Raw genomic sequence first — 24,928 nt, 5'->3', positions numbered from 1 at the left:
TTCCTAAATGTTTTGAGAGGGATGCAGGATGCTAGCTCTGGTCTTGGTCACCCTGCTGTGGGTGGAGGTAAATAGCACATCACAATGGCTGCTATTGCTGTGTGTGTGCATGTGTGTGTGTGTGAGAGAGAGAGCAGGACGGATTTTGTGCTCTGGTCTCGTGCAAACTGAATACTGAACATTGGTGGAGCAGAGCTGTTAGCTTGATTGGGCATTTTTATGCAAGGCTAAATGTAGGCAGTGAAATGTGGGACCTGAGTCAGGATGAATTACACGTTGCCAAAATGCACTTTGTTTATGTCCGCTGTGTTTGACATGTACACCTGCTTCACGAGGTTTGTGTTCTGGTTTTTCCATTTCCTAAAACTCCCAAGTTTTTCTTTGGGACTGAAAGTTTTCTTTAGCTTCTACAGCAGCAAATGTGAAACGCAAACCCAAACTCACTGCCATGTGGGAATGGACACAGGATAGACGTGTGTTGTGCAGGTCCATCTGCAACTCTGGTTTTGTGTAAAGTGCAAGGAGGAAAAAGATTACATTACAGTATTCCAAGAAAAATGCTATTTCATGTTTTCCTGTCAGTGAGGATGCACGCCGAAGTTTGTTGATATCCTTCCTGTCCACTTGAGTAACACATGTTTTTGTGTTCTGTTGTTTTGGAAAGCACATTTTGTCCTGCACAGTTGTTAAACTTTCTCTCCTTTCTAACAGCCCATACTTTAAATGTACAGTAGTTCACAACCTTGTACGCTGCACTCGTTCATCATTCTCTCTCCCCAGAGCTGGCACTTTGTTTTAGAGAGATTGTTCAGTATTCAACATAGAAAGCTCATCTGAGAGAACAGAGGAACATGTTTGCCTGGATGTACCCATCCACAGTGTTTATATCCGCTATATTGCCAATCCATGATGGTCACACTGACCCTCAGTGGTCTGTGTTGCAGCAGGCGAGGGTCATACCTGTTCATTCCTCTTCAGTGCATCAGCCAATCACACGCGGGGAATTTCTTACCTTGACCACAAAGCTGATCTGGCAGCCATGATTTATGAAGCCCTTTAAAATTTATGGAAAGTTGTCGGGTACAAAATGAAGGGGATGCTTCACTGAGCTTTTTCCATACTGAAATGTCATTATTACTTTGAAGTAAAATAGGGGAAGAAATGTAGGAGAAAAGTGGCTCATGAATAATTAACTCTGAATAAAGAAATAAACGCATTATTGGACAATTAGCCTCCCCCAGGCTCTCCATCTTCCTCACTGAGGTTTCCTTTTTGATGTCCAGGTTCAATAGAGAATGGATTCAATAATTTCACCTGTTTCCATTGTTGTTCATGTATCAGTGTAATCCTATAACACCTTATATTTGTACATTTTTCTATTCCATATTTTTTTTGCCGTTTTATTTTTTTAATATAAAAATGTACTGAGGAATCTTTTACTCATCTCATGATTCGATTTGAGTCAAACTCGATTTTCGATTCAAAGCAACTATTTATACTGATTTCTGCTCCAATTTATTGCCGTCCAAAGGATCCTAGTGATCCAGTCTTGTAAGGCAGATTGACAAATGGAGACATTAAAGTGTCTTTTTGTCACATTTATCAAGTTTCAATCATTAATCCGTGCTTTTTTATTGCATTTTTCACAATAGGAGATGGTATCTCAATTTTATGATGTAAATCACTTTGAACTGCTTTGTTACTGAATGTGCTGAGAAATAAACCTGAACTTGAACTTTGCAGTTTGTTCAGTGGATTGTGCAACACCCAGCAAACGCCTGTTCTTCTTTTTTCCCCTTCAGGAAACGAAGCCCGTCTGCATCCAGGGATCCAAACCAAAAATACGACCAAAGGGAGGGGGGTGACCACCCGCAGTATGCACCTACAGACGGAAGCATGCCCAGATCACCGTCAGACTACGGGGATGTGGACCCACGGCGGGTTCCGCAGGGCTCACATATATTCCCCGACGTTAATACGATGCGGTCGGGCTACCGGGACCACCGGGGCCCCGGCCGCTGGCACTCCCAGGAATATCCGCTGGACCAAGAGCTAGACGGGCCACCCAGTGACTTTGACCTCCAGCGCCAGCGGCAGGAGGAGTTCCAGACGCGGTACCGCAGCGATCCCAACCTGGCACGATACCCCGTAAAGCCCCAACCCTACGAGGAGCAAATGAGGATGCACGCCGAAGTGGGCCGGCTGAGGCACGAGCGCCGCCACAGCGACGTCTCCCTGGCCTACACGGAGCAGGACGAGCCAGGCCCCATCAGACTGTCCCGCCAGCATCTCACCGAGCGCCGGCCGCCAATGGTGGGACAGCGCTCATACTCCGTCGACCGTTCTTCCCCTGGACCCATGGGGCCGGGCCTTGGAGGTCACCGGGGCTCCAACCGCAGCCCCCCGACGCCGCATCGGAGCCCCGTGCTCGGAGACCGGTCCGGGGACCTGCGGCGAGGAGACCTGGGCATCGGAGGGGACCCCATGATAAGGCAGCAACACCACCTGGATCCCAATTCGGCCGTCCGCAAAACCAAGAGGGAGAAGATGGAGAGCATGCTGAGGAATGACTCCCTCAGCTCGGACCAGTCGGAGTCGGTACGGCCGCCGCCCCCCAAACCCCACAAAACCAAAAAGGGTGGAAAAATGAGGCAGGTGTCACTGAGCAGCTCAGAGGAGGAGCTGGCCACAACGCCGGAGTACACGAGCTGTGAGGATGTGGAGATTGAGAGTGAGTCAGTCAGTGAAAAAGGTAGGAGCCTGCACACCCCTCTCTCTCTTTATCATATTTATATGCTTATTAAATGCTAGTATATCATCACTTTCCTGAAACATCACCTATTTCGTTTGGAATAACAAATAGAGGTGGTGATTATTTGTATTTTATGTATTTTTATTTTTTTTTATTGCCAAAATTACTTTTGGCAAAAAAATTACATAGTCTATTATATTAGGAAGCTGACGATATAATTCACAAGTATTTTGCACTGCTTCTTGGACATTATTAAGCTATTAAGCAGTAATATTTTTTTATTTGAAAATTTAACTTTTTAAAAATAGTTCATTATGTAATTACTGCTTCTGTCTCATGTTGATTATTGATGCTGTTGATGACTTAAATACTGTATAACTTTCAGTTTCCCCAGTCTGCGCTATGAACGTTTGTGTTGTGTGTGGGCGTGTGTCTGTGTGTGTGTGTGCGTGCGTGTCTGAGCGTGTGTGCAGTTTTATGTGTATGACTCATTATTTTCAGTTAAACATATCCTTGAATGTGAACTATTTCTAATCATAAAAACCAATGATCATCACCATCTCTTCTCTGGAGTTACAAATTTATGTGAAGAATTTTTGCATGAAAAGTCAAGAGACCTTAGCAGTCACTGCATGTTTCTTGTAAGACTTCAAATTAAACAAGGGACTTCAGAATTTCACATTTGGGAAGACATTTGTGAGAACTGGCAGTAATGAGTCTTATATCTCAGCTGTGGTGTGCTGCAGTTTCTAGTCGTTAAGGGAACAGCTGCAGCAGCTCCTGTCCCTTTAAGGAGGAGGCTGGGAGTTCTTGAGCTCTCCTGATGTGTGTCAGTGTGAATGGATGTTAATTTTTGTGCATACCATATTAAGTTAACATATCTCCGGCAATTTTTCTGATCTTGAAGTTTTCTTCCTCACCTCCTGCGCTATGAACGTTTATACACTGCCCTGCAAAGGTTTTCTTCCCCACGTCAAATTTTTCACTTTTCGTCACATTATAGCAACAAACTTCAGTGTATTCTTGTTGGGGACTGAACAACAGAAAACTGGAAGTAAAAAATTAGGTTAACTTTTTTTTTTTTTTTACAAATAAGAATAAAATATGCCATAATGGTGTCCCTGTGCATTCACTCCAGTTGTGTGAACTTTAACTTCAGTATCAGCGCAGCAGTTTTAATTGGTCTTAGAGAGCATGTCTGCATTGACAGCATTAGGAAGACAAAGTAACATAGCAGACAGGCCAATCAAAACGATGTGGAAAAGTTTCAAGACTATATGTGTGGTAGAAGCTGCAGTGGTCAGCTGAGGCCAAAATTAAATGGTTTGACCTAAATGTGACTAGAATGAGTGTCAGATATGTTTCTATATGTAACTAATTCCATAATTCACCATAAACACACCATAGCAAAACGGGGCTGGAACAATTAATTGTATTATTTGTCATTAACCGTTTATGAAAGTAATCATTAACTAATTTGCTAAATGATTAATTGTTAACTGGAGTATACGGACTCTAAAAAAAGGCCTTTTATTGAAAGAAAAATACATTTAGACTTATAATTAGGCCAAAACTGTACCAGAAATATATACATTTTGCATTTACGATGTTAAAAAAACTCCTAGTGGCATAGTTTTAGCACCACCTGGTTCAAATTCTGTAAAATCAAATATATTATTAAGCACCTTTTTCTGTCCATTTATTCATCTGTTAATCCAAACAATTATACAACAGGTTCGCCTTACATTGTGATGTTACATGGCTGCTCTTTTGCTGCGAATGATCAAAAATACTATAAAGAGAAATTATATTGTTGCATTCTAGCCAATAAAATGTTTATTTTCCATTCAAAAAAGAGTTTATTTATTTGCAATTTGTATGTATTTCTAATATTGTATAAAAAAGGCTTTAGATATTTAATGAATTATCTGCAGAAAGTGCCAGATTTACTGATTAATTGACAGAATAATCGACTACTAAAATAATCACTAGTTGACACATGCTGTAGAAGTGCTTTTCTTTAGAGGCACTCGTCCGTTCGGACTGGCCCTGACCTACTTTACACAGAAAAATGGTAATTTCTTAAACTGGTAGTGAAATGTTCGAAATGACCTGCAGGCTTAATTGCAGTGAAACATGTTTTTACAAAGTCTCGACTTTAAGGATGTGAATATGAACGCAACGCCGCCCTTTCCAGATTGTAATTTTGAAAATAGAAAAAAAAAAAGTATTATTTTTTGCAGACGTCACAATCGTGCTCTGCTCTGTGTTGTTCCGGTACTTTAAATTAATACACGTTGAAGTTTGTGTTTGCAACATGAGAAGGTGCAGAACTGGGGGTATAAAAATCTTTAAACAGCGGTTTTTGTTCTAATGATCAGTGCGGCAAATTAGAGGAGAAACCCAGGAAGCGGCCAAGGTGGACGTGTGGTGAACAAAGGGACGCTGTCTCAATTTCTTTAAATAATTTTATCCTTCACTGATGCCTAGAAATGCTTCAGCATAACAAATGACCAGAGGGTGTGTCTGTACCCTACTGACCTGAGCCTTTTGTGTTGGTGCAGAGCTATGAGTCTGTGTAAAGCAAGCTACTGCGAGGTGGCAAACAGTGGACGATTCAATCAAAACAGGAAGAAAGCTGTTCAGATTAAAGGATAAATAGGAGAGAGCTGCTCTGGACTTAATGGCCACATTTAGACTAATAGTTTCCTCTGCATGTGCTTCTAGTATTTTTCTAATAAGCTCTTTATTTCAGTAATTCGTAGTCTGGTTATTTGAAACTCATTTGTAGTTATTATTTCTTTCTACCACTCGTGTTGACTGTACTGTGTGGTTCTTATCAGCTTTATCAAGAAACAGGAAAAAAAAAGTAAAAACTGAACACACCGGACACATGATCTTTTGTCCTGCCTCCAAAGAGATAGAAACTCTGATTCCAACAAGTGATTTGAGGGACTTAATCAAATAACATCATGCAGAGTCAGCATAATTAGCAAACACCTGGTGGTGAGGTCATTATATAAGCTACTTTTCAGTTTTACTCCATTGACTCACTGTTAAAGAGTTAATAGAGGAGCCTTATTGTGACTTCTGAAGGCGGAGTTTCAGAAAGAGCAGGAGTTTTTAAAGAGACAGAGGCCCAATTTCAAGATGTTCAATTACAGAGTCAATTTTTTTATATATAACAAGAGAAGTTCACATAGGTACTTGATTGTGCTATAAAATGGCACAATATGCCTATAAAGAAAACCTGCCCCTTTAAGATACTCTTTAGCCTAAAAGCAGCAACCCCAAAAATAAAAGACAGAAGTAGTTGCTGTTAAATAAATAGGGCTGTGTTAAAATGATTACTGTATATGTTCATACTTTACTTAAAACTATAATATACATAAAGAAATAAAAATTAGAAGCTCAGTTCCTTGATATATCATTAGAAATCAAGGCCAATGAATTAATGTAGCTGGCTTCAGTTTTTGTCCGTTGTGGTAAAAGAAGCAGCTCAGCGCTGGTTATACATTATTAATGTGGGAGTTTCCATGTTTACAGGTAGCCAAAATAGGGTCTTTGAAAGGGTCACAGCTTCTGTGTTTCTGTCTGTGTCTGCATCCTCCTCAGGCCAGCCTTCATGGAAGGAAGAGGAAAATCAGAGCTTAGCTGTTGAACATTTCAGATTAGCCATATTGTACGTTGTTCTCATTCGAGCTTTTGTCAGAAATCCATGTTCTGATTATTGCTTTGCTTCACTGATATGCAGCAGAGTCAAAACATTGTTTGTTTGTGGATCACAATTAAAGCAAAACTATTTAAAAATGCTAAATAGCATTTAGCATTTAGCAAAAATATTATTGTTTAACGATAAAGGAACAAAAAATGTTACAAAAAAGTGTGTTTGATATCATCAAGTTCATAATTATAGTTCTCTGCATTAGCATTGCAAAGAAGTTTTTTCACTTCTGTTACAGATGCAGTTGTCACACATTCATTATTGTTTGATTTTCAAATTTCTGAAATGTTTTTGTTGCTCTTTGTGCTCCAGCCTGTTAGGCAAATCGATGTCTAACAGGTTCCAGCCGGGTGCTGATGGTGGTGGTGGAGTTTGACGGTGTATCGTTTAGGTTTGTTTCCTGTTGTAGTAACACTTGTTCCTACTAGCCCAGTATTATTGTGTGCTGCAGCAACACACAGTAGTGATGTTGGTAATGCTAGTCCTACTTAAATAGGCAGTATTTTCATCAGATACACATTAGATCTTGTGTATTTTTATGACTAGGACTTCGTAACAATTTTAAGTGAACTATTTGGGATTTTGGTCCTTTCTGCTTGACAGCTTTCTTTGGTCATATTGAGTTTGCAGATTTTGCTGTTGTCAGCATACATTGCCCTGTTTGGCCTTTGGTTTGACTCTAGAATACTTTGGTCCTGTGGTTCATTCTGATGCAGCTCCACGAACCTAAGTTGTGATGCCAGATTGTCTTCAAGTGAAGGTACAAAACAAACCGGCCCTTGTTTCTACTCATTCTGCTTTTGCTGTTTTTAAGAGTCGGGTTGCAGAATGTGCAACATAGCTTTTCTTTACTAATTTCACAGTTTGATCTTGGGATAATTTGCTGGGATGTCCACGTTTGGAAAAAAATTGGGAGTCGTATTAAATGTTTTTCCACCTGTGAGTCATCGTTCTTACTCTTTTAATTTATTTTAAACTGTCTGAAGTCTGTGATTATTTCTGTCCTTCTTGGCATTGTGTTTTTACACTCCTGCACGGCCCAGAGCACAGAGTTTCCGCTTCCCTGTTTATAAAGAGGCGGCCACAGAGGCTAATGATCAAGCGCAACATTGTCCACTGATGCTGCCAGAGCAGCTACATCAACTGCAGGCACATATGAGATATCAGACATATTCCATTACATTTGTCATTGCAATATTAGTGTGCAACATGAACATTTAAAAGGACTGCTTAGACAGTATTTGAAAGAGTATTATGCTGTCTTATTTATTTTTAGTTCACTGATAATTTTATATATTTGGCTATAATGATGGACTGCCTACATACATTTTTCTTATACAGTAGCAGAGATAATAATGCTCATAGAGATGAGTGGGAGATTTGTTTAACGATAAAGGACGCAAAATGTTACAAAAAAGTGTGTTTGATGTCATCAAGTTCATAATCATAGTTTTCTGCATTAGCATTGTAGTGAAGTTTCCACCGGTGCACTTTTTTCACTTCTGATACCGATGCAGATATCTGAGATTAAGTATTGATCGATACCTATCCGATACAAAAATAACAGCTGAATTGGCTCAAAACATTTCTATAAAGACAAAAAAAAAAAACAAACAAACAAAAAACACAGGCATAAATGAACTGAATTACAAATGTATTTGATAACTCTGCACCAGTACAGCTCACTGAAATACCCCACTAGATTCACAAGCTTAGTAAAACATGTAAAAACAACTTTCATTTGTTCAGTCAGTGCAATTAGGAGCTTGATAAATTTATGCCTGTCTGCTTATTTGTATATGTTTTTATTTTGTCTTGTGAGACTATATTTGGGCGAGGCGCCTGTAAAAAGGTGTATGACACATATGTAAATATGTATCATATATATGACTCATATATCTATCTATAATGCAAAATAAATAAAGAAGTCGCTCAAAGCACAAAAGTTAACCTGAATAGATCTGCCCTCATGGATTGGCCACATTGTCATCGATACCCGATATAGAATTTTTTTCAATATCAGGACCGATACGGACATCAGTAGTGGATTGGTGGATCTCTGATAATTTCCTGATGTAATGTAGCCTTATGAGTTTTGATTTGACGCAAAAAATAAGCTTTTGCTTCCTGCAATAAGTGCACATGAATCTCTTACAATTTGTACATTTAGTCTGTCTGGACAGACGCGAAATAGCAGTAAGCCGCTGAAGGTGCAGCGGTGACACAGAGCAGAGCTAAGCAGGATATACGCCCCGCTCTCAGGTCTGCAGCGCTCTTCTGGGGGTCTTTAAGGATGGACGAGGAAACGAGAGCGGTTCGCTCTGAGAGGAGGATGAAGCTGGAGAAGGAAGGATGTGTCTGCTGTTCCAGGTCTGACTGCCGTCTCTGAGCACTGGAGACTGATTTAACGCGATGGTCCGCTCTCCTTTTCCTCTTTATTGATTCCTCTGACAGGCAGTCTCATAATAGTGCCGAACACACAGAAAAGGAGAGAATAGCCAGCTAACTGCAGCAGACAGGCGGACACTGTGTAACAACAACCTAAATTACACTGCCATTAACGGCTTTTGCCCTCCGCGTTTGCCCCTCTGCACGTCCGTTGGTCTGTAGTTTGTCAACATTCTACAAAATCCCACAAAGAAACTCTTATTAATTTGGACATTTCACCTCAAAAGGTAATTTTGATGCTTTTATGTATTAAGAATGGCCTTTTAGTCTTAGAGTTTCACCAGGACCTCGTATCTCCTTCTTAGTGTCGTGACTATGTTTTAAACATACACATTGTTTCACCCCTGCCTCTATTTATTTATTTTTATTTTTTTCTTTCTCACACTTCGAATTGTAGTAAAAACAGCATCAATAATTAATGATCCAATTAATAGTTTACACTGGTTTTTATTGAGCTGTCAGAGTGATGGAGAGCCTGGAGTTGGTGAACTCTGCCACCGCCCGCACTCTGCCTTCGACCTGAATCAGCACTTTGAAGGGGGCCCACGGAGCCGGGGCGAAGCAGCAGGGCCGGGCACGCAGTGCTGATGCGCATAATTTATGGCTTTGATGAGTTTCCTGCTCTCTGAAAAACCACACTGTGCTTCGGTGGGAATCGATGCCCCACTGTGGTGTGCCACTGTTAATAAAGCTTCTGGGAAGGGAGTGTGTAAATGCTGGACGTTGAGTGAGGGGCGGAGAGGGGAGAGAGAGCTGGTGAATGTGGAGGATGGAAAAATATGAAAGTAGTTGCAACCACCACCAGACTTTATAATGCTCGCCAAAAACGACGCAAACACAATAGAGTCAAACTGGAAGGTAGCAAACGCTTTCTGTCCTGAACCTGGCCCGCAGAACGGAGTGCACAGTAGACCACACACACCATTCTGTTGTTATGAACTCACACACTGCCAGCTGCAAGACATTTTTGGTCATCTCTACTCTCAGTCGTCAGTAAAAGGGCCACACATCCTAGCGTGTGTGACATCCATAATATTTAGGAAAAAATGCAATTCTAGGTACGATACAAAATGTGCATTCTGCCTCCAGGCTCCCATCCCCACTACTGCAGTCGGCTCTCAGTAGCTGAGTTTCCCTTACAAAAGTGTGCAGATCTTTGTAGGTTTTCTGCTAATCACAAAAGCCCCCACAATGTTGCATTTGCGATGTTTCTAATAAATATGAAATGAAATTAATAAATATGCTTGCTTATGACTTGCTTAAAAGAAATGCCGCCCAATGATCGTCTAACTACTTTTCTTCGTGGTTTGCGCCAGTGGCAACATCAGGTTGTTATGTGACTTGTGTGATAGAAAAAAACAACAACTTTCCATTGGTGTTTTTTTTGTGAAATGAACCAATTTTAATGCGACCAAAAGACCACCGCCAAGACTTTTCAAAACAAGAGTTTTCAAAATAGGCTTTGTCTTCAAAATGTCAAATTGAGTGACTATATTGTCAATGGAAACGTAGCTTCTGATGTCAAAGTGCAACATCAACAACTGGCCTGAAAATATATAAGATATTTCTTTTACATCAATATCTTGATATAAAGAACAGAAGATGTGCCTGAATAATCAAACATAATATTCACAAAAGTGAATTTTTAGACAGTAAAAGCATCTCTGTGTACTTTGCAGTTGTCCACTCTTATGCAGGGTTTTCTAATTAATTCTCTTCATGTATGTAAAAACTTGGATCCCAGTTTAATATTACTAAACGTGGAGTCATTAATCATTCATCAGATTAATTCCTGAGTGGCATCGTCGTTTCTCCACAGGAAGCTTAGCTCACCGTCTGAGTTCGGGGCAGTGTGTGAAAGTATGTAGGCGTGTGTGTGAGTGTGTGTTTGGAGTGAAGATGTGGACGTCTCGTCAAAGTGATGTAGATGTAATACATGCGCTTGTGTATGTCTGGTTTGTGGTGTCCTCACTTGTCCCTCTTGCTGTCCTCTCTCGTGTATTCGCGTCCCACTACCCCCTCCTTCCCCTCCACCCCACTCCCTCCAACCCCTCCCCCCACCCCCTCACATTACAGGAGATATGGATGGCCATTGGTGGGACCATGCGTCATGGCATAGCAGCGAGGCCTCCCCAATGTCTTTGGTGAGACATGTGGAGCCCTGCCCTGACCCTCTTCCCCTCCTGTCCCCCTACCCCACGTCCTGTCCTCTAATCCCATCTCTCTCTCTCTCTCTCTTCGTTCTGTCTCTGTCTTTACTGTCCCATTGTCCCTCCCATGGTCCCCAACACCTCCCTCCCTCCCTCCCCCCCGATCTCCCCGAGTCCTTTGTCATTTCATGTTTTCCTTTGTTTTATTTACACCTTTGCATGTTGTTTTTTCTGTTTTCTTTCTGTTTTTTATCCCACGCCTGTAGGGGAGAGTCAAAGGGGAAAAAGAAAAACTATTGGGCAGGCATTTATATCCGAGCCGACACACACCTTATCTGAGAGGCAAAAGAAAATGGTGCGCTTTGGGGGACACTCATTTGAAGAGGACTTGGCATGGTGTGAACCACAGGTTAAAGACTCGGGAGTTGATACGTGCAGTAGCACTACCCTAAACGAGGAGCATAGCCATAGTGAGAAGGTACTGAGAAAATGTAGCCTGCATTTTGTGATTCTTCTTCTTCTTGTTTATGATTTACCCATTCAGTATTTGTTTACTTTCTCTCACCACGTTCAGTCAGTTGAGATGTTTACTTTCAGAGTTTTTATTTGCCAAAGTTAATTTTCTTCACAACTTGGTTATTTCTTTTCATCCAATCACATTTTTGCTAAAAGAAAAAAACAACACAGACACTCACACACACACAAGTTTTTGAATCTCTCTCTCTTTGCTTGCTACTTGTACTTGCTGTTTTGCTCTCCTAAAAGAAGGCACACATGTCGCAGTAGCTGTTAAGCGATAGCACTGACGCACAACCTCTTTGTTTGTCATGGCACACAGAAATGTGGGTCTCTCCTAGGAGATTATTATCTCCTAGTTGCATGCTCGTTCTCCTTTCGTACACTGTGTTTCTTGCTCTGCAGCAGTCCTGTTTAGCTCAGAAGGATCGCCTTCTACTCAGGCCTACTCCTCCTCACTCTACTTTCCTATCCCACACCACCCAGTCCAGACAGAAACCTCCCCTTCCCTCCCCGAAAACTCCCTTTCACTCACTTCAATAGCAAAACCCCAAACATACACAAAACGGGGAAGGTTGAATTTATTTTGCACCAAAAATGTAAACATTTGTTTTTCTTTTTTTCCTTCCCTTCCCCCCTTTTTCTTTTTTCTTTTTTTTTATTTTGTTCTTTCGGTTGTGTGATTTCATTTTATCTGTGACTCTTCGCTTTATTTTGAATCATTGGTGTTGCATCCTTACTTTTTATTATTATTATTATTATTATCATTATTATTATTATTTTATTATTTTTAATCCGGCACCCAGTGGTCTACTTCATTTGAACCCGTATCATGGGTTGCCTTTCACCCTCCCCCCTTGTGCCGTCTGCTTCTCCCCTCACCGCTCAACTCGGTGGTTGTCTGTTTGTGTGCAGCGAAGCGTCGGAGCGCCGCTCTGCTCTTCCTGCTTCTGTTTAAGTGCTGGTTTGAGGGGGAGTGTTAGGGCTGCTTGCTTTACTCTGCATGGGATGCTGCATGAAGCTCACTCCAACCTCACACTAGCAGGTTCACACAAGCTCTGAAAGCTAGAAAAATACACCAGCTGAATTCTGACTGTAAAAATGTCCATTTGCACAAATTGCATTTATTGGTGAATTCAGAATTAAACCACCAATGAACAAATTTTTCAGACAAATAAACATTCCTCATAAATTGTCAAAGTTTGTGTGAACTTTCTTCCCCCAAAGTCAACTCTGACTGTGTTACCTTCATCCCCCCTTTTCACCAGAGACAGTTGTTTGCTTTGCTCTGGTTTGATCCCTTTCAAATGACTGAGTTGTTAAACAAAAGATGTATTGTTGCTCTGACTTTGTAGCACCCGGTGACGTGGCAGCCATCCAAAGACGGAGATCGGCTCATTGGCCGTATTTTGCTCAACAAGCGCATGAAAGATGGAAGTGTGCCTCGAGACTCAGGAGCTCTACTTGGTCTGAAAGTGAGTTTCTAATACAGTGATGTGGAAAAGTATTTGCATCCTTGTAGGTGTCTCCTGTCAACCTCAGTAAATACAAAATTATTTTATTATTAAGCCAAAAATTCTAGCCCAACTAAGCTGGACCTATGTCAAAAATTGCCTTAAGACATTTGTGTACTATGCAGTGTTTTACGCCACTGTGGAAGAGTTTTATTAAGCCACACTTTAGGATTATCAAACAGTATTGCTTCCAATGCATTTCAGTCAGATTTAAGTCCTGACTTTTGGACTGATTTTTTAAGTCCTGATTTTTGGGCAAATCCTTTTTGCCCATTCAGAGTTGTCCTTGCTGGCGTGTCTGAGATCTTTGTCCTGCTTCCAAACCCACGCAGGCTTAAGCTTAAGCTCCCAAACTCATTGTCAAGTGCTCTCTTTTAGCACCTTTTGCTAGAGAGCGCAATTCAAAGATTCAAGAATTCAAGAAACCCAGGTCCAGAAGTAGGAGGGGAGCTCCAGAGCTTCATACTACCACCACCATGTTTGGCTGGTGGTATCATGTTTGTTTTTTAACTGCTGTGTTAGTGTTACGACTAATGTCACAGGATGCTCACTTTTCAAAACGTTCCACCAATTTCTTGGCAGTCACCAGAAAATGTTCCTAAATGTTTTACTTTTCTTTATCATTGGAAGTCTTGACTTGTAACTCTTCCATAGATGTCCTATATGATATGATATTCCCATACAGCCATTTAATCTACGGGAAGTTTTATCACTGTTTAATGTTTCCTAGATTCCTAGATCTTCACTGGGTTTCAATTTAGGCCAAATGTCTTAAGAATGGCTTTGGAACCTTTTCCAGACTTAAAGCTTTCCATGACTTTGTCATCTGTGTTGGCATTTCTTTGAATCAGGCAATATCGTGTTGCCAAATAGATTCTATGGAAGTGATCATTAATATTATTTTGTCAGTCAGATAGTAATAAGGCTTGGGTCTGGCCATTGCTGTTGGCTGTGCTATGTTGGTTAGGATTGCTTTTTTTCTAGTTATTTTTGTCTGCACTTTATTTTGTTGGATAATTGAAAACATTCAATATGAAAAAAAAAAGAAGCAAAAACAGTCTTTTTAAGGCCGCAAACACTTTTTCACAGCACTGGAACTCTGTTTACTGTTAAACATGTAATGACAGAAATTTAAGATATTGTCACTTAAATGTTGATTGATGATTACTATAAAAAGTGGTTTTAACTTATAAGAGAAAGTGAGATCAATTTTTTTCTGTGATTTTGTGTTTATTCACAATTGGTTTATTGATCTTTATTTCCCATGCCAGTGTGTTAGATGTGTGAAATCAAGCTGAAGTTCAGCAGGTAGCTAATGAGGACTTTGTTTTTGTAAATTGTTATATGTTTAGTGAGATTTGAAATATGAACAAATGAGCTGGCAATTGTATTTTATTTAGCTTTACTCATCTGTTCTAAGCTATTTACTTAAAAACTCAATGTAGTGTTGTGAAGTTTACTAACAGACTCAATGTGCTCCGCATTTTCTTAAATGCTGTTCTTTTGAAATTTGTAATTATGATCATTACAAATGAAATTATGATTTCTGTTTTTGATTAGTCTGTTTTTATTGCTAAAATTGTGCAGAATATAAAAGTTTTAAAAATGACCAGTTGCAGCATCAACTGGATTTATTTAAAAATGTACTTAATTTTATTTAAAAGCAAGAATTTTCACTTTGAAATTTACGTACAATAAGTCTTTGGTTCTAAAGTCCATAATTCTATTGTTTATTTTTATGTTTGGCTAATTTTAGCCCTGGATGTTGTTTGCTTACACGGTTAGGCATTAATATTTAGAAACGTTTTTACTTCTTATAGACGTGATTATGTTCTTGATATGGAACAAGTGGGGAAAATTAAGTGTTCATAAAATACATAACATAAAAATGTTCTATTGTCCTATATTTGGATCATATAAATATGCAAACTAACGCTCTTTACTGGTGTGCCTTTAAATTACTTTGAGCTTTTTTTATTATTATTTTTGTTTTATTTTGAGTTTTCTACATTGTTTTTGGTTTTATTTCAAAATAACCACATCATTGCCCATGCTGAGTGCTTTTGTTTTTTTCTTTATTTCTTTTTTAACCCCCCTTTATTTTATTTTTGCAGTTGTAGATGTTACAGTCACTTAGCACTGTTGCATAAAGCCTGCCACGATGAGAGAGAACCTAGAGCAGCAAGATGGGGAAAAATCATTACTGATTGAATGAACCTCCTGAAATGGCATGTTTGTGTCTGCTCAGTGCTTCTGTGCGTTTCTGTCCGCTCAGCAGCTGCAGCCAACCAGCTCGACAATCCAGCCAGCCATCCGTCAGGCTGCCAGCCTCACCCTCGCTGACCATCTTTCTCTCATCTCCTCTGCTGGCCTTCCATTCGAGCTCCTGCCTGTTACATAAAGTCATTTCATTTAGCCGACTTCTCTAAGCTTCTTTGTATGTTGGCATTCAGCTGCCATTAAAAGGGATTTTTTTTTATTATTATTATTTGTACGCTGCTGGTGTAAGCTGAGTGCAGCAGTGTGCAGCGGTTCAGTACTGTACCGTGCAGACCTGACCCACGGCTGTTTCAGAGCCACAGAGCTGTGATAAAAAGCGTCCCCGGGGACTGAAGTGGAGCCACGGATGGTTTTTAGAAGTTACAGGTTCACATTTACCGATGACGTTCTCCAGGAAACGCTTTTATTTTAGTCTCAGATCTCTTAGGTTGCTCCTATTGACATGATATTATCAATCAATATTAAGCAGAAAATAAATATAAGTACAAGGAGTGCACCAACTGGAGTTTTCTGGCTGAATCTTTACAAAAGCCTGACCTGCCGATTCTGATTTTGGCCGATGCTGATTTTTTTGGTAAAAAATGTTGCCAAATATAGAAAGAAGGTCACTGAGCTGGTAACAGTGGGGTGACTATTGTTAATTGAAAACGTGCAGACATGATGTGGTGGGTCGGTCTGTCAGTCAAACCTGTCATGGCAGAGCATAAGAGGACAGTGGTTAATTTTTAGACCTTTGAAGAGGTAGATAAGCTCGGTGGATAAGTATCGGCAAATCACTGATCTTCCAACATTAAGGAAATCTGTGACAATTTATAAATGCACCCCTAAAACAAATACTCTAGTACAACCCAAGTTTTGAGTTAATCCAGTGATAATCCAGTGATAGTTTGTGTTTTGTGCTAATCCAGTGATAATTTCTACTTTCACAGGTCGTTGGAGGCAAGATGACAGAATCTGGCAGACTTTGTGCTTTTATCACTAAAGTGAGGAAAGGAAGTCTAGCAGACACAGTTGGACACCTAAGACCAGGTATCAAAATCACACCCTGTCTGCTGTTTCTATTCTATATTTATTAGCAAATAAATGATCTCATTTGGTGTTTCTGCAGGTGACCAGGTTCTGGAGTGGAACGGACGAATTTTACAGGGAGCCACATTTAAAGAAGTTTACAATATCATATTAGAATCCAAGCCTGAGCCTCAGGTGGAGCTGGTGGTCTCACGGCCTATAGGGTGAGCACGGAAAATTAGACCTCAGTCCCACACCTGCTGCAAACATCCATTCAAAGTGAACTGGGAATGTCCTTCCTACATCAGTGAACAAACAGAACTGTTTAGTTAATTGGTATCTCTAAATCTGCCTTATGCCTCGACTTGCCATCAGGATTTAAACCCATGACCTTCTCAGTGCAAGGCATCACTGCTACTACGTAGTCCACAAGTCACAAAATCAAATTTAATTGTCTCATAATATTTGACAACACATTATAGCATCACTCACATCAATGACTTTTATTGACGTTTTCCTCGGATGTTGTTACTCTCATATAGAACAGGAGTCCTCAAATCCAGACCTCGAGGGCCAGTTTCTTTCAGATATGTGAGGAGGTGATTCTGACCTCCCCAGTGCAGTCAAGTCCTCCAGAGTCCTGCTAACGGCCACCTTATTTTATTCAGGTGTGGTGAAGCATCTAAAAAGCTCTCGAGGTTGGTTTTGAAGAGCCCTGACATAAAGGGTTATTTATACCCGACAAATTTTATGTTGAAGGATGAGTTAGGGAGGTTTTAGGCTCCACCGCTGTCGGGGATTTTTTCATTTTGATGTGTTAAATAGATACTCTAAAAGCAATTTTTTGGGAGCAAGGCACATTATCTTAAAAAGTTAGCTTGTAAAGGGCCATTGCCACATTGCTTTATCAGCATATTTTCCCTGTACTGTCTGGCTTTGTCATTCCCAGCTCTGTATGAAATCTACCAGAGTTTCTGGTCATTTTGTCAGTAATGTTTATGAACAAAAATTATTTAAAAACTGGCACTGTGCTTTGTCAGTTCCTAACCTAACCTACTTTTACCTGCTGAGGAGGCTGTTGGCAGAATGAAGATTAATGTGATATAGTGTACTCAGCATTAGCTTAAATTGATCCACTCAGTTCTTTTCCATACCGGACTGTTCTTTTCATTTCTTTTTCATATCTGTTTTCCAGAGATATTCCAAGGATACCCGACAGCACACATGCACAACTGGAATCAAGTAGGTATTCCCATAATATTTAGCAACTATTTACATGCCCATATGTATTATTAAATAGTCTGCAGAGATTAAGATTAGAAAAGACTCACTGCTGATTCATAAACCTTTTCAGAACTCAAATAGTTCTCTTGAGCAGACATGGACCAAATATACACAGAAACCAGTCTTGCTGCAGAAATAGGACTTTTTGCATCGACCCTGTTCTAAATACGGAGCTCTTAAAGGGTAGATGCCAAACATTTCCCAGTGGTTGAAAACCCTATTAATCCTATTTTTCCATCAGAATTAAATGACCTAAACGTTGTTCTGCATTTTCATTTGCAAGCACACCATTTAAACCCAGCCACCTTGCTGTGTTTGAATTCAAATGTAAGACTTCCAGAGATGGAGAGAGGAAAAAGGTTCCCGTTAAAGTCTTTTTTTCAGAGATTTTAACCAGTAAAGTTAAAATATTTTTCAGCGTTTTATGTTCAGAAATGCATATGAGAGTGTTTACAACTGATTGGGATTGTCCCTGGCTATAATTTTGAATGGAGCAGCCATTCAGAGTTCATTTAAAATCCACTGTTCCTACACATTCTCACAGTTTTCAATGGCAGTCCAAGGCAGTCCAATCTAATGTCAATGCTGTACAACTCCTTACTCTGTTTCCTCTCTATCTAGTTTTATAGTTGACTAAAAGCACAACATAAATTTAACATCAGCACTTTTTTGTTTTAACTGTTTTGTCAACATTTGCCAGGTTCAAGCTCTTTTGAGTCTCAAAAGATGGATCGTCCCTCAATCTCTGTCACATCCCCCATGAGTCCCAGTATGCTGCGGGACGCCCCCCAATACCTGTCAGGACAACTCTCAGTAAGTGACAACAACTTTCCATACTCACCAAAGCAGAAAGATTGACAAATTGTCCATAAAGAGTTTTTTTTGTTAATGTGGAATACAACATTAGCTTGTGCAATGCCTTATGGAAGTATTTATAGCCTGTAAAATTGTCCACATCTTATGTTTCACTTACAAGCTTCAATGCAATGGGATTTTATTGGGATTTTATGTCAAAGATCAACATAAACTAGTGCATTTTTCCCTGCAATTACATGCAGGTGCAAGTCTTTTGGGTTGTGTCTCTAATAGCTACGCACTTCTAGATACTATGAAAATTAGCCCATTAATCTGTGAAAATCATAGATTCTTAATCAGATGTGTGTCTGGAAATTAGGCCATTTCAACACATGAAGTGGCTTTGATCTAAACTCATGGTGCTCAAACTGTGCTACAAATCCCACCGGTGCTTCTTTGGCTGCTTTCTGTAATGTAAACTGTTAAATATGATGCAAACCAGTGTATGCTAAACTCAAGCTTGAAAGCTACAAATGCCAAAAGATTGGATTGAAATTAAAATTAACGGAAGTGAATCAAAATTTAGCATCTGGAAAATAATAATTGAATTTAATAATAATCTTGCCAGTCTGTCATTTTGTAAATTTGTGGAGTGAAAGAGTAGCAATGATCCTGCCAACAATTTAGACGAACAATACACGTCTCAGATTTTTTAAAAGTGAAAACTTTTGAACGATTCATCGTTTCCTTTCTGTTTCACTTTGAGCTACTTTTTTCCCCCCTTCAAGTAAAATCCCAATAAACTACATTTGAGTTTGTGTTTTCCTTTACAGTTATGCCCGCCGTAAAACTACAACTAAAATCTGAGTTGAGATGATTGTTGCGTCAGCTGTTCTCTACTTTCACTAGTCAGTCTGTTCAGTCGGCCTTCAGCCAATCCAGGACCAGAGTCTGCATCAGGTTGCGAAGTGCGTTCTCTAATATTTGGTATAAGAATCCTCCTGGGGTAAAATAGGTAAAGGGTTGCATTGAAGTTAGGAACAAGTCAATCTTCAAGTGAAGCTGGTGTAGAAATAGTAACATCACCGAAACACGTCTTGCTCAAAGTTTGGTGATTTAATTGTGAAAATTTGGAGATTTTTGTCAATTTCTCCTTAGAATAAACCCGTGACCACAGACGTTTGGTGGAACCTGCAAACTCTGGTTGTTGTTTTTGAGTGCAATGTGAGATTTTTTTGGTTTTATTGCATATTTTTTTCTTTTTTTGTTTCTTTTGCTGTTGAATTTTGCTTATCCAGAGCCAAAGCCTTAGTAGAAGAACAACGCCTTTTGCCCCTAGGGTCCAGGTAATGGGCCCTGTATAAAGGGCACACACTGTCTCTTTGGTTTTTGCTCACTTACTGTTGACTGGCTTTCCTCCCCCCATATTTTTGGGAAATGCATTCTTGGGGGAAATCGAAGCATCAAATTTCCCTCTCAAAAGAGTGCATTGTGTGGTTTTTCTTCAGTTTGATGTGTTGGTATCATGGTTATAATCGATTCTTCTAAGTTGTTTCTCGTTTTAACCCATTCACGTCATTATTCCCTTGTACTGTAATGCATGCTAAACTAAACTGAGCAGCTTTTGAAAGATTCTCTCTTTTTCTTTCTTTTTTTTTTCTTCAAAAATTGTTTTCAGTGATCAGCCCCAAGCTGGATACTTAGTTTTATGTTTGGCAATCAATGAGGTTGTTTCCATTTTTTTAATCTTCTTCTTTATGAAAGAACAGTGGTATGTGAGAAAGTATTCTCATTCAAATATGATTTTACAAATGAATTACAAAGGAAACTCATTTAGGGTTAAGCTGTATTTAAAATCTTATATAAATCGTATAACTGTAGATATCAGTCTCTCTGTTTGTTCTCCAAGGAATCTGGATTCTTACCTTACATTAGAGATTTTGTTGGACTTTTCTAGGTCCTACAGAATCATATTCTACAACAGACCGACATCGAATGCTTAGAAGAATACAACAGGACATTTTGTGTTCCTGTTATCAAGTGAAGGCAATCTCTAGGTCAATGTAAACAGGAATGTCCGCCAAGCAGGTTTAAATCAGCAACCTCTGCTAAACCGCTACTTTTCTTCTCAAAAGTGCAAAATGGCAAAAGGGGGAAACGACTTGCACACGCTGAAGACTGGCTCTCTCGTTTCCTATAAAAAAACTTTTTGTTTTGCTTCCTGTGACCTCTTTTTAACACCACACTAATCCCGATGAAAAGGTTACTTTTGAGTCTTCATGCAGCAGTAAAAACGTCCACACTGAAGAGTGTTCTGGTTAGCACAGTCTGATAGCACTCATGCCTGTTTCACACAGCAAGACTTTAAAATGTTTGGCGATATTCAAAACCTGAGAAAACACACAAGGAGATTACAAATCTTATGTTTAGCAGGTTTTGGTCGTAGCCACAGACAAAGAGAGATGTTAGATGAGAAATCTCACAAAACCTCTGGTGAGTTCAGAGCAAACAAACATTGGGATTGGGAGGACCCAACAGCGATAGCTTGTGGACTTTCTTTAAACATTTTAGAGTAATTGCTGCTTATATGTTTCTCTATATTTATTCTTTTAAAAGGAGATCATTTATTTATTGTTTTGCTTAAGTGAAGCTTACTGATACATCTTCAAATGCTCTTCTCGCATTGCTGCATGAAAGCTGGTATTTGTAAACATTAGATTCCCTTTCCATGATCATATTTTAAATGAAGTATGGACAAATGTTGTGAAGCCTTGTTTCTCATTTCATCTGCTGTTCTGAAGGCTTCTTGTGAACTTTTTCATCTTTTAAGTGTCTTTCACCGGAGTCCATACTTCTCTTTTAACTTGATCGGCATGATTGATTTCTTCTTATAAATCACCGAGGGGTTTTCTAAAAACACTCTGAGACAACCTAATCGGTGATACAAAAAAAAAAAAAACTTTTTATAGGAATATTTCAGACCATGACACTTTTAACATTTTAGTTCATTTCAGTTAGAATGACATTATGGCTATTAGTGTTCATTTATATTACACAAAACACATAACGTGTCAAAGGATCTCTGCTTCGTATCAGGTTTGACAGTCTAATTTAATTCAATTCAACTTTATTTTGGTGGCACTGATTTACAACAACAACAGTTGTCAAACAGCGCAGTTAAGTGAAGCTCATTGCTGAAATTGGTTTAAGAAGTTTTCTGTTTAAGAAAACTCAGGGGATGGTTGTCCTGTCAGACCGTTAGTTCCCGAAACAACACAAAGAAAATTTCTTGTAAAAGCTCATGTGCGGTAAGTGCGACCTTGCTAGATTGCGCACAGAAAAAACTACTTGTGGGGGCCAAATGACCCCATCTCTTAAGTCCGCAGGAGGGTTAGCAGGAAAAAACCTCCACCAGAACCAGAATTCAGCTGCGTCAGCGACCATCTGCCACAACCGACTGGGGGTTTAAATAGACAGATACGCAAAACAGAAACAAAATCACTGCTCTGGGAGTCGTTTCTGTGTTAACAAAGAGTAAGACATCACTTACAGAAGTAAATTAGATTTGGAATCAGAGTTCATCAAATGCGTTACATAGTTATTGTTGAAATTGCTCCTTAGTTTTGCAGCAATAGGAACGTCCAAAACCGACGTGAACTGTTCACATCGGTTCACCACATCGTTGCAGCAGGCTTTCAGTGCTTTTAAGGTGAGCAAAATCATACGTCATATCCCAGAAAAAGCACATTCAGTTTATCAAGCAAATTAAGCAGAATCTATTTCCGAAATGAATCTACAAAGACGATTCAAAGAGATTTGACGTCTTGACAAATGTCCTGCTTAACGCGTGACTTGACGTCCTTTAAACATGTTCACTCCGTCAGGTAGATAAAGGAGAAGATCCTGGACTGAAACCAATCACTGATTTAAAAACAAAGCGGGTGTTCCAGCCAATGAAGCTAGACATAAATTGTTCTGTACTAACTTCTGCTCTGGCTTGAAGAAGTCATCTTCTCCTGCATTTTTCCTTACGTCTTCATTTTAATGTTTTTTCCATGTGGGCCCCTTTTAAGGTCTCAGCATGTCGTGTTGGCTCTGCCCCTACAGGTCAAACTCTGGTATGACAAAGTGGGTCATCAGCTAATTGTAACCATTCTGGGTGCCAAAGACTTGCCACCCAGGGAAGACGGCCGGCCCAGGAACCCTTACGTCAAAATCTACTTCCTGCCTGATAGAAGGTAAGACTAAAATAGCTTGGTGATAGTTCAAGTCCACGATATAAGTCTGTATCGTTTTGTCAATAAACTGCCTGTATCACTATATTTTAACTTTGCCAATTATAGGATTTTCTTTTTGAATGTTTTGGAACTGTTGATGTGACATCACACGCTTGTGTTTTCATGTTTCCACCATTAAAAGCTGGAAAATATGTGCATGCAGAGTCGGGTACAGTTAAATTTAATCAGTTACATTTACTTTTGTAAATTTATTGGGGGGGAACACTTTTTTATTATATTATACTTTTCACTTTTACTTGAGTCATTTTAGTATGAAGTATTGGTATTTTTATGTGAATAACATTTCTGGTTACTTCACATATTGTGAGTAACTTGATTGGATAAATTATAAGCACATTTGAACCTCACCAGAGACACACCTGCAGATGTTAAAGTTTCATAAATTTTATGTTGGAAGAAATTTATTTGGGAAAATGTCTTCTGTTGTTGTTTTTTTTAGATGTTATTATTTTTGCCTGATTTCATTTTTGTAATTATGTTATTTATACAAATTATTTTCATTTTGGTCTTTAAAAGACCAAAATTAACAGATAGCTTTAAATTTTGGTTCCTCTGATTATGTAGTTTTTAAATATTAGATGATTGATGTCGCTGTTTTTACCAACTACTTTTTTTCACTCTTAAGTCATTTCTTGGACGTCTACTTTTTACTTTAACTTGAGTAAAAATATGTCACATTAGTGCAACTCTTCCAGTTTTAGTACAATCTTTGGGTCCTCTACTCACCTCTGTGTGTACGCTTCAAACTACAGTATTGGTTGCAAAGCTTAGATTTGCATTTGGTTCTGTGTGTTTCTCTGAATCATTCGAGAAGTGGTTATTAGTGCAGCGTTAGTGCAGTAAACAAGCGTCTACTCACCAAGCATGCTGTGGTTCTGTGTCCTGTGCTGTGTGGTTTTGTTTAACTGTTGTGTCCGCGGCTCTTCCCTATTGAGGTTCTAAATAAAAACAGTCTGAATTATTGTTCCTCCAGTGATAAAAGCAAGAGGAGAACAAAAACAGTAAAGAAATCCTTAGAGCCCAAATGGAATCAGACCTTTATGTATTCGCCCGTCCACCGGCGGGAGTTCCGGGAGCGCATGCTGGAGATCACGTTGTGGGACCAAGCCCGGGTCAGGGAAGAGGAGAGCGAGTTTCTGGGAGAGGTAAGGGCCATCCCATCGTCAAGTCATATGAGAACCTGTCAGTTTCAGGGATTTCAACTCGCCGTCGTGTCAAACAGATTGGGCACCGGGAGAAAATGCATCCATTTTCGCTTTCATTTGAGTTAGTGAAATGCCACAAATGATCTTTGTCTCATTTATACCTGTGTTTTTCAAAGTGGAGCCCATACATTTTTAATCCTAAATTTTTCTCTCTTTTTTTTGTGTTATTCAATCATTTTGTAAAAATAAAATGTAAGTCAAAATAATTGATTTGAATGTATTTTTGCAGCATTATTTTTGCAAAACACTGCTGCAAAAAAACGGGAATGGCAGGAATAAAATAAAATATTTAATAATAAAATATTACTTTCTTAAGTAATAGAGTCATAAAAAAAGATCTGATAATAAAATTTTCCATCACAGAAATTTTCATCTAAGACCATGAGTCTTAGAAGACCATGGTCTGAAATAATGCATTTACACTACATTATTTCAGTCACTATTCAATAATGTGGCAATCATTGAATAGTGACTAAAATACATTCTAAAAGTTTACGTTTCTTCACATATTTCGAATCATGTTTTGCCGGTGGGTTTTACAAAAGGGGTCAGAGGTCAATGCCCTTTGGGGAGGAGGTAGCATGAAGAAGTTTTCTGATCAACATTAGATGTATTAATTTCTAGCCATAGTAGCTCCAGATCTAACACAAAAGAGACATAATGAGTAAAAACTAATGTAACAGTGTTATCTCAACCACTAACAACTGTTTTTTGTTTATTTTTGCTAACATATTCAGTTATGGAGCCTGGAAAGATTGTAATTTAGATGTCAAGCAAAGTTTGATGATAGATTGGTTTTGAATTTAGGTGGCCAGCCCAGAAATCTGCTTCCTTTGTGATCCTACAGTTACCTGCTAACATTGTAAATGTTTCTCTTACTCAGTTTGAAGAAAGAAGCTGTTTGTTAGAAGTACTGCGGCCAAAAAGGCCACAGTCATGTCACTTGACTTTCTC

The 24,928-nt window shown here is 39.3% G+C and overlaps 1 protein-coding gene across 6 annotated transcripts in view; it reads left to right on the top strand.

The window, feature by feature from the left end:
* Positions 1-24,928, top strand: part of rims2a (regulating synaptic membrane exocytosis 2a) — a 138,608-nt gene that overhangs the window by 60,467 nt on the left and 53,213 nt on the right. For 3 of the 6 annotated variants that reach the window (XM_055042212.1, XM_055042213.1, XM_055042217.1), the window contains 9 exons: positions 1,803-2,752; positions 11,341-11,552; positions 12,946-13,065; positions 16,314-16,413; positions 16,493-16,616; positions 17,588-17,634; positions 18,377-18,489; positions 22,579-22,709; positions 23,743-23,914. In XM_055042212.1, coding sequence (XP_054898187.1) covers positions 1,803-2,752; positions 11,341-11,552; positions 12,946-13,065; positions 16,314-16,413; positions 16,493-16,616; positions 17,588-17,634; positions 18,377-18,489; positions 22,579-22,709; positions 23,743-23,914 — 1,969 coding nt within the window. Of the gene's footprint in view, positions 1-1,802; positions 2,753-11,000; positions 11,069-11,340; positions 11,553-12,945; positions 13,066-16,313; positions 16,414-16,492; positions 16,617-17,587; positions 17,635-18,376; positions 18,490-19,769; positions 19,818-22,578; positions 22,710-23,742; positions 23,915-24,928 lie in introns of all 6 variants that reach the window. The other 3 variants (XM_055042210.1, XM_055042214.1, XM_055042216.1) reach the window with 3 other exon arrangements.

Source organism: Poeciliopsis prolifica, unplaced genomic scaffold (assembly GCF_027474105.1).
Source record: "Poeciliopsis prolifica strain line A6 unplaced genomic scaffold, Auburn_PproV2 SCAFFOLD017, whole genome shotgun sequence".
NCBI classification, from domain to species: domain Eukaryota; kingdom Metazoa; phylum Chordata; class Actinopteri; order Cyprinodontiformes; family Poeciliidae; genus Poeciliopsis; species Poeciliopsis prolifica.
Note: the sequence above shows the minus strand (reverse complement) of the source record. Positions and strands in the feature narration are given on the sequence as shown.